The following is a 15,906-nucleotide window of genomic DNA, read 5'->3' as shown; positions in this document are numbered from 1 at the left end:
ATACTTTCACCATAGCTTGTTCCATTCTTAGTTTTAGTGGATGTACAAAGAAATAAAATGGAAAAAATGTTTGCATTTTGCATCAATGCATACATACTGTATATTCACACAAACACTCATCTATATACACACACTATATAATGTATAAAGTAAAAGTGAATTATTTGTCACTGTAACACAGCACACACAATGAACCCATCACCAATGTGAGCAGGGGGCAGCTTGAGCACCCGGGGAGCAGTGTGTGGGGACATGCTCAGAGCACCTTGGTGGTCACCTGGCAGCTGGTGGACTCAAACCTGAAACCTTCCGGACCCAAGTCTGCTTCCTCTACCATCTGACTAACCATGTTCCTAAGACTCTATACTTTTTTTTAATTTATTTAAACCTCAATAAAATATATTTAGTCTTAATCCAAATCTTCACATATTTCCAAAACCAGGTATGTCAAAATGTATAAAGACCATTAAAATGAATACACAAATTTCACATTTTGGAAAAAAATCTTGTTTTTTTAATAACTCAGTTATGTTTGTTACATAAAGTAAAAACCAAAATGAAACCCCCATTTTTCGCCCCTATCAAACCCCCCCCGATCCCGACCACGTCGCTAGTTTTGTGCAGCGATTCGGTCTGCAAATAAAAGAGCATGAGACAACGCTTGTCCGTGGAGGACTCAGACATGAAGGACAAACACTGCCCCCTACATAAGACCAGAGTGAATGAAGACATTGTCCATCACTTAAAATACCAAAACAAAAATGAAAATCAGCAGCAGTGTGTCTCAGGTTGACCAGAAACCTTTCCATAGGAGTACAAGGTTTACTAGGGCCCTAGATACCCCGAGTATGTCTGCTCTGGGATGAAAATGACATGGCTTAAATTTTAGCCCCTTCCCCCAAAATGTCCAACTCAGCACTTTCAGCTCAATAGATGCACTAAACTGTTGTGACTGTATTAGCGCTAGAGGAACATGGTGTTGTGTCCGATGGCCGATGTGGTCAGAGGCAACGGTACACATGAATGCTTCCAGACATCATTCTAATTCTGAGACAATCAGTTGGGGTGTAGGCAGTCTGCAGAGGGGTGGGTGCTAACTCTTGGGGAAAAATTGATTTAACACAATACTATTGTTAACACTGGGAATAACCTCAGTTTTCTCATCATTGACATGCTAGAGAATTCTGTTGGGTTACAAATGCGTTGGCAGAAGAAAATTTCAATCCCAGCAGCAACTTAAATAATCTGTGCTAAATGCAAAAAAAAAAAGAAAAGAAAAAAAAAAACAGAAAAAAAAAGAAAGAAAGAATGACAGGAGAATACATAATAGAAATGATGGAGGGCTTGGTGTTTAGTGTCTGTCTATCAAAAGGTTGTTCTGTTTCTCTTTTAGAAGAGCAGTGCGCCCATGCTTCCAACTTCACTCTGCTCTTTTACAAAGATCTCAAAGTACTGGTAGATGATGGTCACAGCCAAAAGGATTCCTGTACCCGAACCAATGGCACCCAGGAAGTCCGCCATGACAGACAGTCCTCCTATACACAGACCACCAAATGCAGCAGCTGTAGGGATGTACCTGTGGATGATTTAAAAAGCAACATTTAAAAAAATTAATCATACAGGATGATGCCTTTCTTTACATTGAAAAAGGGACATGGCACACATTTACTCTGTGTTATACCTGTTCAGTTCATGCACCATGGAGGTTTCTCTGTGTCCTCTCATCACCATCTGCTGCTCCTTCAACTGCTTTGCCACCTGAGGCACATAACCCAAATAGCATTACTGATGAGTCAACAGTTTAAAGTGACAAGTCTGACAATAATTTAGCCAATCACACACAGAGGCTAATAAACGCTTACATCTTTGGCTGAAGAACCTGAGACCTCAATCCAAGTCTTGGAGAAGAAGGCACAGGAACCAAGCATGAAGACGATGTAGATGACAGCATGAACTGGGTCATCCAACACAGAACCGAAAGACTCTGGGGGAGATAGGTAGTAGCAGAGACCACCGACTGGGTAGGCACGAGCATGTCCACCACTTGAAGTGTCCTTAAAAAATTAGAAAAATTGTTCTATTATTTTACATACTGAGCTGTACCAAAATGTTATTTCTAATTCAGACTGGTCATAGATCCATTAGAAAACATGACACAAAGCTTAACAAGAAAGAAATCTCTATCTTATGGATGGATGACATGAATAAGAAGTAGTTCTGATCTCATTCAATTTAACCACAGTTCTAAAGATGGTTGAAAACACAGATCAGCATGTACACATAAAGATCTAATTGGGCAAATCATTAAACTTTGACTTTTGTCTCCATTTGTTCTAGGAATATCATTACAGTTAAGTGCAATGCAACATGCACCAGTTTCCTAATGAGACACCACTCACTATGTAATTATTAATTACTTATTAATTATTGCCACTCACATGGCAATTATAGACATAGTATTAATTATTCCCTATTTGCAGGGAAAGATGTTGAAGTGACTATTCTTTTAAACCACTGAACAGACAATCATTAAAATTCAGTCGTTGTAGCTATGCACACTGTTGTTACAGGCCCAACCTTATATGTTAATACGTTTTATTAATGTATGTTGCTTCTTTAATTTTGGACATTTCTCCAATGAGCGGCACTTAACTTTTGTACTTAAACTATAAATTATAACTTCAAAAATGTTCTAAAAACTAATGACTGATGGTAAAAGAACACAATTCTTAAAGTTTAAAACCACTCTGTATGTTACTGTTTAAATTTTAAAATTTTCCTCCAGGACTCTTGAACTCTAGAAATACGAGATACTTACAGACCAGGTTCCAAGAAGATTAACCAAGAAGTTGCCACTGAAACGTGTTGAGAGCATCTGGGAAATGACATACAAATTGGAGACCAGAGCAGACTGAAGGATGATGGGGATGTTGGACGTGTAGAACAGTTTGATGGGGTAGGTGTTGTATTGACCACGGTAGCGTGCTGACTTGATAGGCAGATCCACTCTGAAACCCTGGAATGGAAATTAAAGAGTTAATGTCATTACATAAAACTAAAAGAAATGTATACAACACAAACATGTGCAATTATTTCTAGGAGGTGCTGACAACGGACCTGGAAATATATGACCACTGCAAACACGAAAACGGTTGCAATGAGGTTCATGAGGTTGGGCAAGTTCTGTCGGTAGAAGGCTTCTCTCAGAGCTCGCACTTTGTCTGTGCGAGTGGCCAGCAGATGGAAGAGAGCAATGATGGCTCCTTCAAACTCAGTACCTGCATAAAACACACAAGTTAGACATGTTACAAAAAAAAAACAAAAAACAAAATGCTCAATCCTTTATTTCAAAAAGGGAGGTGATTGATTGTGATTACCTCTGCCTGTGTTGACAGTGGTGGGGCTGAAGGCCTTCCACACAATTGTCTCACAGATGTTGGTTGCGATGAAGAGAGAGATACCAGAGCCCAGACCATAGCCTTTTTGCAGAAGCTCATCCAGCAGCAAGACAATCAGACCAGCAACAAAGAGCTACAGAGAGAGAAACAATGTTTGTAGGTGACCCGGATATATTATTTTGTATTTTCTACACTTGAAAATGTTTTTATTTTCCTTACCTGAATAATGATAAGCAAGCAAATCCCAGCACCCATCTCAGAGGGGTCTCCATACATGCCAGTCATGACGTACACAATTGCCTGCCCAATGGTGATGATCATTCCAAACACTGCAAAAGAAACATATGATTCATTAGTGGCAACATCCTAAAGATTACATAGATGAGATAGTACAAATCTTTGTGGTTAATGTTAAACCCAAAGTTGAAAACATCTGTGTGCAAACTTTTATTTTGTTTGAATTTAATGCCTACGTTTTTGGGCTCCATTGAAGAGGGCTCTGTCTTTGGGGGTGTCGCCAACCTCAATGATCTTGGCACCAGCCAGCAGCTGCATGATGAGGCCTGAGGTGACAATGGGTGAGATACCCAACTCCATCAGAGTACCTGGAGGACAAAGTGTGAGAGTGGATTAGGACACAATCAACCCCCATTATCACCCACAGCTATTACAACAAAAGCAGCTCCAATCAGAAGTGTAACAAGGTGTTCTACAACAGATGACCTTTGACTTCTCACATGCCTGATAACAACTCTGGAATCTGTGTTTTCCTCTTTTCGTCAAGGGTTGGTTTGTGCAAAGATAAAACAGAGGTAAATTCAAAATATAAAATTAAAAACCTCTGTTGGAAGCCAGGATCACTCTCATCCAGTAGAAAGGATCTGCAGAGTCTGATGACATGATGCCAAATAGTGGAATCTAATTCGAGAAGAAAAACAATTTAAAAATGTTGATAAGTCAACAACTGATTGTCAGAAATGAGATGAAAAGTCTGTCATGAAAAGGTACCAACCTGGCAGCACACCAAGAAGATGAATAGCGTGATAGCAGTCCATAGTACTTTTTCTCTAAACTGAATCTGATAAAAAGAAAAGTGTAAATAACAAGAAATGTCCACTTATGACTGAACTTGTGATCAACTTCATTACCTCATTAATATTGACTGAATTAAACATTTAAAGATCATCTTTTGTGTGTGGAAATCACATAAGTGTTAGGGATGACTCAACCTTAGCTGGTTGACATTTCTGATATTGAACTAACTGTTTTCTTTTTATTTGATATACAGGATCCTACTGTGAATATATATTATTTACTTTGACCAAATTGACTAAGTAAATAATTGTATCTTCCTTAACAGTATGTCAGAGGACAACAATTGCAAAGATACAGAGTTTTAAAAATGTTTCATATTCAATGTTTTACAGGGAACACACTTCTTAACACTTGCAATCAACTTACCTTTCTTTCTGGTTTCTGAATTTCTGGCAAGACTGCACAGAAAGGCTTGATAACTTCCAAAAATTTAACTGCAAAAATAAATTAACATACAATTAAATTAATATACAAGACCATTTAAAAATAGCATTTTACATTTTCAAGTTACAAAAAGTCAATTTATTAACATGTAGTTTTCTTATGTCAGATAAGTAGTTCATAAGTAGTTCACTTTCCTATAAGCTTAGACGCTACGTCATCACTAACCAGCAGCTAAACGTCTGCCAGCTGAACATGGGAACAGGGCTTCAACCAGCAAATAATTTACACGGTTACATTACACAAAATGTATTCACCATGTTGCGATAAACGAATCGTCGATGTATATAGTCAATAAACGGTCGCACCACACACTGGTGTGACTGATCATCAGCTGTGCCAATCACAGACACAGACTTTGACATCAAAATCTGACCGAAAATTATCACTGCAATTACCGCACACACATGAAACGTAAAGAATACTGGTGTAAATATACGAAAATCACAATGAAAGGCCGAAAATACAGTTATTTTCCTTATTACGCCGACTTTATCTGAATGAGTAGTTTTACAGCTAAGTGGCGTTAGCATGATATTAGCTACCGTTCAATCACGAACCGTGTAAGCAGTTACTTAAAACAGGAAGATCATTTTAAACAACTAACACATGAAGATCGAAATCACTGCTGCCTATACAACAAAAGACAACCATGACACAATTATAATCCCACAGGGGAAGGAAATCTACTCAAAAGACTTTGAAGTCCGTTCTTACTAATTCAAATCGCCACCTAGGCAAAGCCAAGGTTAGCCGGTTAGCTTCTCTACAACCGCTTGGTGTCCGTTATTTCTTCAGAGGTTTAAACAACAGCTCAGTTATTTTAGATCATCTAAAACCGTTGTGAACAAGAAACCAAAGTGACACGTACTCCCCATGATGTCCTCAGCTCAAGTCCACGCGTGTTTCTGGTAGTAGTCTGTGCTCTGAGAGTGGACTCAGTGTGGCTCCATCCACAGCTACTCGGCAAGGAAAGAGAGACTCAGCAGCAAAGACACGTCACCAGTGGAGCCGCTAATACACGTCACTTCTTCTCTCACACAAACACGTATACAAATGGTCTCAGGTTTGTCCAACTATTCTTTATGAGAACACTTCGCCCACTCCTGTTTGAAAAAACCCAATCAATGCCTTGTATTTATCTATAAACGTAATCCATTTTCACTCTGTTGAAATCCTCACACTATTGTTTTGGAAATAATAACCGGGATTTGATTCGCATAACAACTATCACCGTTAAAAAAATCACCGTAAAAGTCAGGAAAGGTCAAAATAAAGACACACGAAACGCATGTCTGTGTTTTTCAGACTTTATTTTCGATCAATAATTACTCTTCTCTCTCATACATTTGCTTAATTTTAAATAATAGTATGAACAACCATTGCTAATCTAACCTGTATTTAGACCTCCAGCCCTACAGATGGCGCAGAGCTTAAGAATAAATAATAGTTCGACAACGCCTCCACATGACTCCTCCCATCAAGACATGATTTTGTTTTAAAATCTCTTCTTTTTTCTTGGTTTATTTATCAGAAATTCTTAATTAAATAATAACCCACGGTGCTTAAAATGTATACGAGGGCTGAGAAAACAACACAGTGCTTTGATAACATATATTTGACCAATATCCAAGAGTCAACAACACGATTTTGTGGTGTTTATGTATATTACGCAATTACATGTTCTATACATAAGTATATGTATGCAGACAGGGCCAATGACATGTAAACTACTATGAGACATTTCTCATAGTAGTTGAAAAGAATTGAAAATATTTAAACAGAAATACATTACTGAGAAAAGAAAAATCTACAATTGGTATGAATTACATAAATGCCCAGAACAATATGAAGCATGGACTTAATAATTATTGACAGTAAGAAATATATGCTTCGACAACATGAAGAAGTTTAATTTACATAAAAACTACTTCACAAAAATTAGAGGTTCATTAGTCTTTGCTACCCAGTTCAAAGGTCTGCATAAAATCACCTGATTTCCGAAGTGTTGTTTGAAATGGTTGATAACTGAAGAAAACTACAATTTTTATTTTCCTGTCTGAAAAAGAACAAAACTTAATTAAAGGTTGTATTTTTCTCCTGTAAAATTATAAAATAGTGTACTGCATCACTTTTTCACGATACAAAACATTAGCATTAACATTAGAATTTGCTTCACTAGATACCGCTAGAGGTCAGTGTTGTTGCAGTACAGCTTTCAAGTCATGGACCACTTGCTTGTTACCGCTTGGAGAACAGTGCTGGAACAAACACTCTTCATGGCAACGGTACAGAACACAGCTTTATTTTCTGTGTGTGTGTGCTGTGTGCTGTGAGAACAACAGGTTTGAGGAGGAACACACAAAGTGATAATACAGAACCTGTGCACTATATCATAGGTTGGGTATTAGTAAGGTATCCACACCCATTTCAGAATTATCATGAATTGACATGAGCAATAGATAGATAGATAAATAGACAGACAGACAGACAGACAGATAGATAGAGCTTGTATAAACAGTATGTCTGGTGTGGGTATGTGCTCTTGGCATGACTCATTATTGAAATTAAATGTAAATGAGTATGACAGTGTGAACAGGCCAAGGAACGACTGGAGCCTCAGGTCAACTCCAGGGTCAGACGCTGGCACAGAGCGTCAGTGCCGCTGTTATACAACAGTGAATACAACCTGGAATGATCGCAATTAAATAAAATTCACTTAAGTCCAAAACAAGGCCCATCATTATTATTTCATCATTGAAACATGATTTTATGTTTTCATCATGTTAGGTTTTTGTGAAAAATGCCAAGAGTATATTTTAAAGATCTTTTTTTTTCAGGTTTTTAATTATTCACTTAATAATGGTCCACTGTTGGTGTTTTACACCTTGGTCCTTTCATATCCTTCTACTCGTAACAATGTCCATTTGTAGATGTTGTCCACACACTTACACTTACACTTACACGTCAACTGGATACAGGATCAAATTATTCATTTTCTTGCTGTAGGGTTAAATAAATATATCTTTTAGAAATAATGTCTATGTTGAACCAAAATAAAACACAATAAAAGTTCATATATACTTTCAACTGATTGTTTCTCTACAGCTCATCACTACAGCTCATCTAATGACACTAACAACGTATACAGAATATTTGTGAATGTAGTTGTAAATGTGGCTTTGACTTAATGCCAGGGATGGCTACTGTTGCCATAGTGATTTTAACCCATGTTATGCAACTGCTCTACTTGCAGTGACGACCTTCATATAGCAGCAGGCTTCTACAGGAATGCTCATGGACGTACATGTGTTCTACAGTGACATGTTTGGACCGGGGTACAAGAGTCTCTACAGAGTCTGTGTCTGTGTTAAAGACAAAAACAAAACACCATTGCTTTAATTATTGATTATTATTTTAACACATTGATGTAGGTGATATACTTAGAAATACTCACACAAGTACATTTGTCTTTTCTTTTCTTCTGCATTTGAACTACATTTTAATTATATTGTTAGTTTAAACCCAACACTACTCTGTGATAGCGGTATAAGTGTGAATGTGGTTGTTTGTCTCTATATGTGGCCCAGTGATTGACTGGTAATCTGTTCAGGGTGTACCCTGACCTCACCCAATCACGGCTGGGATTGGCTGCAGCCTCCTCCCTGCGACACTGGCAGAAGGATTAAGTGGTAGAAGATGAATGGACATTTATATAGTAGTTAAATTCACAATATGCTCACGATTGCTGTGTTAAAATGTCTTTGTCAATACTGCAGTACTGGTTACAGTCAATACACAAAACAACACATACGTGACATTAGATGTGTACATCATGTTAGCATATGTACGTTCACGTATGATTCCTGCACAAGACACAGTGACAGAATGGGATCTGTTTGATGGTTTAGAACAGACCACTGACCCTGTGGCTGTTATGCAACACTGACTCCCCCCCCCTCACCTCCCTCCGTTGTAACACGGAGCTGAAGGAGCTTATCTGCTCCATCCCTCCGTCCTCTCATCTATTCTATACATTTGCCTCTCCATTCATCTGCAATTACTCAGCAAAGACAAGTCAATTGCTGTGTGTGTTCTATACTCGTGGACTGACTGATGATCTTTGACACTGTTGGAGTTAAGGGGTGGACACAGCGACATTTCTTGCTGTGTCCACCCCTTAAGTCTACCCTGACCTAGACTTTTAAAGATTAAGAGTCTGCCTTCTATAGTCTTCTTCCACTCTGACCCTTCAGTGAACTGTCCTGGAACATGATGTATTATTGACAGAACTCCACAACAACAACAACAACAACAACAACAGCAACATAGTTGTAATGTATAAAACACAGCATGGACATTGTTTCCTGTTACTGTTAAAGGGTAAACAATACATACATTTTAATATGTATTTGTATTTTTGATACAAATATATTTTTTGTGTTTTTGTTTAGTTTTTTTAATCCTATTAATAAAGAAATGTTTCTATCTCTACTGTATATTCTCCTCCAGCTGGAAACAATTCTCAACCAGCTTGAAAGTACACTGTTGTAATTATAACAGGTGTGTATCCAGCTTCATCTGTTTTTGACATTTTTTAAAAATAAATTTGTATTTTTTTAGCTTCAGTCTCTCTCAGATTATTTTAGTGTACATTCTTGTTTCAATATTTTTGTTTAAAAAACAGCATCAATTTATAAGCTGCAATTGGAAAACAAGAATTAAAATGACCCTGTGACCTTTGTTTAAAGCAGGTTGAAAGAAATATTATAAACAAGTTAGTCAATGCATCCCATCACACCAGGTCTCTACCTGTGTTTAAAATGGGCTTCAGATGACAAAGTTTAACAACACCTACTGTGCTAAAGGGAGAACGAAAAACCTGCTTGTGCACACAAAATTCAAATGTGGTAAAAGTCAAGTATCAGGTCAATATCCACAACACAACACCTGAGTGTCCATGCTGGACAAAGGCAGCCGAGCCCTGGTTTCTGCATGGGACACGCATTTTGTTGTTGTCGCAGGTGTGAAGATCACAGGGTTCCAGTAACTGTAGCTGCTCCCTTTAATGAACTGGATGTGACAATAATTGCTTCCTCCTCCCTCAACAAACCGACATTAAAACCATCTCCCAGAGAACCTCCACTTCCATTTTCCTCCACTCACAGCCACAGCACAGAGAAGAGAGGACACAAACATTACCACAAGCCAGAGTTTAATTTTCTCCTTCAACGGACTGTGAACACCCAGACACACAGGACAGAGGTATCCCAACATGTCAAATAACAATATTCATTAATATCATTATTGTAACATTAATTAACATGGAATGTAGTACTCTCCATCCACATCATTCTTAAACTTTTAGTTTATTTTATGAAACAAGTCGGATAAATAAATAACTATTTTATAGTAATCTCTTTCGCTTCTGATTCTTACATGATTTTCCTCTCAGTCAGTGACAGGATGGACGTGATGACTGCCGTCAGTCTACATATCGACTCAGTCCTTGAACACATGCAGCTTCTCTGATACCCTTGTATCAGTTTGAAGACTCTGCAGTTCACAGTTTGTGCGTTCATGTTGCTTACACTCTCTTTGGAATGGGACAAAAATCCAAACTACTTCTTTTGATTCCTGCCTTGCATTTGTCTAACGGCAAAGGGTGTTAAAACACAGAGACACCTTCATCGAAGGTCAGACGCAGGTCAGTGTTCTGTATACGAGACAAACAAACGTCGGGATATCTAGAAGAACCTATGTTTGAAACAGGACCAGTATCTTTGACTACATCTCCATCTGAGGTGTTAGACCGCTGATCTCTCCTTGCATCGACCACAGAATGTGTTACTGTGTGTGTCAGCTCCTCAGTCGTTGCTGTGGTTCTCCAGCTCAGAGATGATGGTGATGAGGTTCTGGAGACCAAAGATGTAGCCACTGTCCTGACCCTCATGGACCACACTGTCCTCTCCGTAATGTCTGCAGGTGGTGTGGGCAAAATCTATCATCCTCACATCCACCACGGGGCTGCTATGGTCAGATGTGACAGCTGAACTCCCACTGCTGCTGCTATCTCCAGACGTGCAGGAGCTGTGTGGGAAACCAAGTGCACCTGCAACCTCTCCTTCCTCGTCTTCTTCTGTCTGCAGTTCCGGTTCAGCCTCTTCTTCATTTTCTCTTTCTTCTTCTTCCTCCTCCTCCTCATCTTCCTCTTCAGAGAGTCCATCCTCAGTACGTCGGCGTGTGTGTTTGCGGTGGGCCGCACCGTCGTAGATGATGAGCAGAGAGCTGGAGTAGAAGCGATATGACTCGCAGGCTTCGAGGGCATCTTTCATGTCTCTGAGTCTGTGTAGCACTGGTGAGAGGAGCCCGTGCCGCAGACGCCGTCCACTGTAGAAGAACTGGAACAGGGCTTCTTTAAAGTCAGCCAAAGTCAACTTGCGGCCGTGGTACTTGTTCATGAACATCAGCTGGCCCGTGTCAGACTGGTACACCTAAGATGATGAGACACAAGACGTGTTAGAACTGCTATTGCTCTGGAAGGAAAAATATCATTTTAAAGAAACTGACCAAGGCACAGATATAAGAGAGTATGAGACAGGGCTTCATGCTGGTCAGATTGACCTTTGACCCCTGGAGATGACCATGACTCAGAATTCTTAAATCATATTTAAAGTTCTGTTCAACCTACTTCATGTCATGGCTGAGGTTTTGTTTTGTCTTGTTCTGCAAAAAAAATCATTGCTAAACACTTTTTTGACAATACCACTGTATACGTTGTCAGGCATCCCAGTCATTTTTTCATGGTTAGTTTTTTTTTTTTTTTTTAGTTATTTAAAAACTTTTTCCTGGTTCAGAGAGTCCATCCTCAGTACGTCGGCGTGTGTGTTTGCGGTGGGCCGCACCGTCGTAGATGATGAGCAGAGAGCTGGAGTAGAAGCGATATGACTCGCAGGCTTCGAGGGCATCTTTCATGTCTCTGAGTCTGTGTAGCACTGGTGAGAGGAGCCCGTGCCGCAGACGCCGTCCACTGTAGAAGAACTGGAACAGGGCTTCTTTAAAGTCAGCCAAAGTCAACTTGCGGCCGTGGTACTTGTTCATGAACATCAGCTGGCCCGTGTCAGACTGGTACACCTAAGATGATGAGACACAAGACGTGTTAGAACTGCTATTGCTCTGGAAGGAAAAATATCATTTTAAAGAAACTGACCAAGGCACAGATATAAGAGAGTATGAGACAGGGCTTCATGCTGGTCAGATTGACCTTTGACCCCTGGAGATGACCATGACTCAGAATTCTTAAATCATATTTAAAGTTCTGTTCAACCTACTTCATGTCATGGCTGAGGTTTTGTTTTGTCTTGTTCTGCAAAAAAAATCATTGCTAAACACTTTTTTGACAATACCACTGTATACGTTGTCAGGCATCCCAGTCATTTTTTCATGGTTAGTTTTTTTTTTTTTTTAGTCATTTAAAAACCTTTTCCTGGAATAGATTCTGTTTCTTAAATCTAAAGTTATTTTACCGTAAAAATTTCAAAGTTTCACCTTGAAACGTCCTTACTCATAAGCATAAGAAATAATATAAAAGAAAACTTCAGTGGATAGATTGATCCCAGTTTAATCTTGAATTCAAAGTTGTAAAATGTACAATAACTATGTCAGTACAGTAACAAATTAAAAACAAGGTTCAATGAAAAAAGTTCCAGTGAAAAGTATGGCTTAAAATTTTTTCCCTGGTTCCTAAATTTCGCTTATACCAACTGACACCACTGTATTGATGATTTATATCTTTATTGTATAAAAACATTTTTAATTGACTATAGGAGCAATTTTGTTGGTTTTTTTATCTCACTTGATGTGTTTGTTGGATAATTCTTTACCGTTCCTTCACATTAACCTGTATTTACTAATTAGCACTCGCAATAGGTATGATGAATTTTGATTTTATAATAAATGGGAAAAATAATGTGCCATAAACACAGGTTGCAGACCCACCTGCATACCACAGAGACGAACTCCGATTGAGGCTGACGTGCTCTGCTGGCACTTCTGTATTTGCATGGCCTTCTTCTCCTCCGTGGCATCATCTCCATGCTGTCGCGTGCCCATTTTTAAGTCCAGCACACATGGCACTGTGTGCCGCCACGTCAGGTTTTCTAACAAAATAAATTCTGGGAAGCCGAGTCAAGGAAAAGAAAAATGTCCTAAATAAAAGTTACTTATTTCTACAATCTTGCCGTCAGGTCACAAGTTCCAAGGTCAGAAACTGAACTTAAAATCCCTTTTCCTATGGCAAAAGGAATTTGAAGCAACAGAAAAATATACAGCATAAGGTAGCCTAAAACATGCAGGAAAATAAGTAGTACGTTTATAAAAAAAAAGCTTTTCTAAACTATACTAAACTTTGGAAAATGAAACAGTGGCAAATACAGTGGAACCTGCAGCGTTTCAATGCTCATGGGAAGGATACTGTACTGGTTGCGGTGCTTGGCATTTTCCTTCATTCTCTGCAGGTGCTGCTGGTGACACTTGAGACTCCACGGGTTGTGTGCGAGCTGCGGGACAGCGTTGCTGTGACTTAGTTCCAGCCTGTGGTACAGCACCTCAGCCTGCTGCAGCAACTCCACCTCCACGTCGTCCTGCAGCTGGTAAACACTGAAGCGGACACAGGGACCGAGGTTACAATGTGGTAAACGTTTTAATAAAGCAAGTTATTAGTCGTCATGAACTCTCAAAGCTCTCGCCCTTCGCACCACAAACATAGGACTGTTTATGATGGCCGCCACATCACCCTGGAAGCAGTTATTGTTGTGGAGCATGTGAGAGATTAGTCTTGATAACAGTGGTTTCAATTTGGATTAGAAATAGTGGCTTCGACTCAACACTGCCCACTCATTTAAACATCGCCCACATCCTTTATTTTGTCAGCAAACACTGTCGTTGTTTTAATTGTTGTCAAACTCAGATGCTGACTCAGATCATTTACTGTATGGGTTTTGAGTGCACACACTGTACAGCACTGCACTTATGAAACTGTTTCACTCTGGCCATGAGAGCTGGAGCTGAAACAGATAGGTGCTTGACTGCAGTGGATTCCAAATGGGGGGGGGGGGGGGGGGGGGGGGACTAAGGATGCAGGGAGCTATTGCATGGGCGTCACAGCAGGGCAAATAAATTTACATTTAAATATATCATCTATTATTATCTTAAATGTTTGGTGAGAAAAACTATAACCAGATGGAAAAGTAAAAAGCTAATCTTCTGTTCACCTCTTGTCCTTGTCTTTGCGCGGGTGTCGACTTCGCCCATCTTTTCCATAAAGTTCGCTCTCCACAAGCAATGAGGATGCCACCATCTTACTCCACTTCAACACTTTGCTCTTGGGCTCACAGTCCACCAAAGAATCCTTGTTCTCCAGGTCTACGGACATGTCACTGTGTAGAGGGTAGGCAATAAGGCAGAGATTCCCTTCTTCATCCTCCTCAAAGCTCACAGACACCACACCTGGGACACAGACAGAAGCACAAAAATGTTTGTTAAACTGGTTGCTCACAAACTTGTACATTAAAACCAGAAAAAAAAAACTATCATAACAACCACAACCGCACCTTGGCCTCCCTCGTGGAGTTGGAAGAGATGGTAAAATCTGGGGTGACAGGTTTCTGAATAGAAACAATCGGTTTTGTAGCAGGTTTACGAGGAAGTAAACCTCTTGTGTGACAAGAGCAAACTGTGAAGTATGAAAATGCAAGCCATTCACACTGTGTTGGGCAGAGCAGAGAAAACATATTACCTGACTGCATGCAATACCTGGAATACTCTTGAGTATTCAAACTGTCAGATAATAATTAAGGACTGGAGCTGACTTGACTTGTTTGAAGTCCTGAATCAAACAGTTCAGGAGCTCTGTCCACCATTCAAAACAGTCAAAACAGCATCACATTTCTCTTTTTTTTCTGTGGCCAAGTTGGGATTGTGGTCCTCAAAGAACTGTTGCCAAATTATCTACTTTGGAAAGTGGGGGGACATTTAAAAGATAACACTGACAGGGTGTGCTGCAGTGAAGGAATGTGAATGAAGAATAGTGAGGCCACTGGGGTGGAGGATTTGTTGGTATAAAATTAAAAAAAAAATGTATTTCTTAACTTAAAAGCATTACATAATGGCAGTGATTGTCCAGAAGCCCTGCCTCAACCTCAACATCAGAAACGTTTTATTGGAGAATACGCAGGGATTTAGATTCTATTGGTATTTGTCACAAAAGGCATGTAGCTACACCTTGCCATACTGTCAGGGGTAATGTAATTTGACACACCCTATTTTGATCGTTAAAAAAATAAAAATAAAACAAACTCCCCTCTTTAGACATCACTCAGAACCTCTACTGTTAACTAGTAAACCATTTTTACCAACCTGTTAATCCATCTGTGATGATTAAAAATATTTATTTTACTTTGACTTAAAAAAAATCCAGCATACTTATTAGTGTGATGGAAGGTTACATAATAAACCAGTCTTACTGTTAGTTGTCATTAACTTACAGAATCTCATTTCACAAATATTTAAGAGAGGGTGGAGTGCCTGTGGTGAAGTGTAACAAATGTCCCACAGCCACCTGCTTTTATTTTGGTTTCTGGAAAACCCCAAATATGTTAATTCTGTCACATTAACTTTAATGTTTAATTTGTGTGAAAGTGCAACCTTTGACACTTGCCCAGTTTAAACGGACTTAAATTGTAGCTGCAGCAGTCCCTGTGGATTAGTTTGGTACCTGCAACTGACAGTACATAGTAAACAGCACTTGGGCAATGCAGGAAGCAGAGAAGCAAGAAAGTAAATATATCAAAAAAACGTTTTCTGTTTTACCTCTGTACTGAGGGGTAAACTTCCTCATGGCAGCAGGTAGACTCTTGTAGAACTGGTGCTCTCGTGGTATGAGGGGCTTGCAGATGGTCTGTTCGCTGAAGCG

At 39.3% G+C, this 15,906-nt stretch overlaps 2 protein-coding genes across 2 annotated transcripts in view; both read right to left on the bottom strand.

Annotated features, from left to right (window-relative positions):
• Positions 1 to 491: 491 nt before the first annotated feature.
• LOC103386165 (SEC61 translocon subunit alpha 1) lies at positions 492 to 6,058 on the bottom strand. The gene is made up of 12 exons (XM_008320308.3): positions 5,806 to 6,058; positions 4,860 to 4,927; positions 4,411 to 4,476; positions 4,238 to 4,316; positions 3,872 to 4,003; positions 3,618 to 3,727; positions 3,378 to 3,531; positions 3,118 to 3,278; positions 2,819 to 3,016; positions 1,863 to 2,054; positions 1,682 to 1,758; positions 492 to 1,576 (listed from the first exon to the last, which is right to left on the bottom strand). Exons 1-12 carry the CDS (start codon positions 5,810 to 5,812, stop codon positions 1,390 to 1,392), a joined length of 1,431 nt encoding a protein of 476 aa, XP_008318530.1. The 5' UTR covers positions 5,813 to 6,058; the 3' UTR covers positions 492 to 1,389.
• Positions 6,059 to 10,132: 4,074 nt separating this feature from the next.
• LOC103386166 (inositol hexakisphosphate kinase 2) overlaps positions 10,133 to 15,906 on the bottom strand; it is a 7,472-nt gene continuing 1,698 nt past the window's right edge. The window contains exons 2-6 of the mRNA XM_025059996.1: positions 15,804 to 15,906; positions 14,207 to 14,441; positions 13,408 to 13,592; positions 12,933 to 13,108; positions 10,133 to 11,428 (exon numbers count right to left, since the gene is read on the bottom strand). The exon at positions 15,804 to 15,906 is cut by the window's right edge and continues 22 nt beyond it. Of these exons, the coding sequence (XP_024915764.1) occupies positions 10,802 to 11,428; positions 12,933 to 13,108; positions 13,408 to 13,592; positions 14,207 to 14,441; positions 15,804 to 15,906 (1,326 nt within the window). The 3' untranslated portion in view covers positions 10,133 to 10,801. The remainder of the gene's footprint in view (positions 11,429 to 12,932; positions 13,109 to 13,407; positions 13,593 to 14,206; positions 14,442 to 15,803) is intronic.

Source organism: Cynoglossus semilaevis, chromosome 11 (assembly GCF_000523025.1).
Source record: "Cynoglossus semilaevis isolate Cse_v1.0 chromosome 11, Cse_v1.0, whole genome shotgun sequence".
In the NCBI taxonomy this organism is placed as follows: Eukaryota; Metazoa; Chordata; class Actinopteri; order Pleuronectiformes; family Cynoglossidae; genus Cynoglossus; species Cynoglossus semilaevis.
Note: the sequence above shows the minus strand (reverse complement) of the source record. Positions and strands in the feature narration are given on the sequence as shown.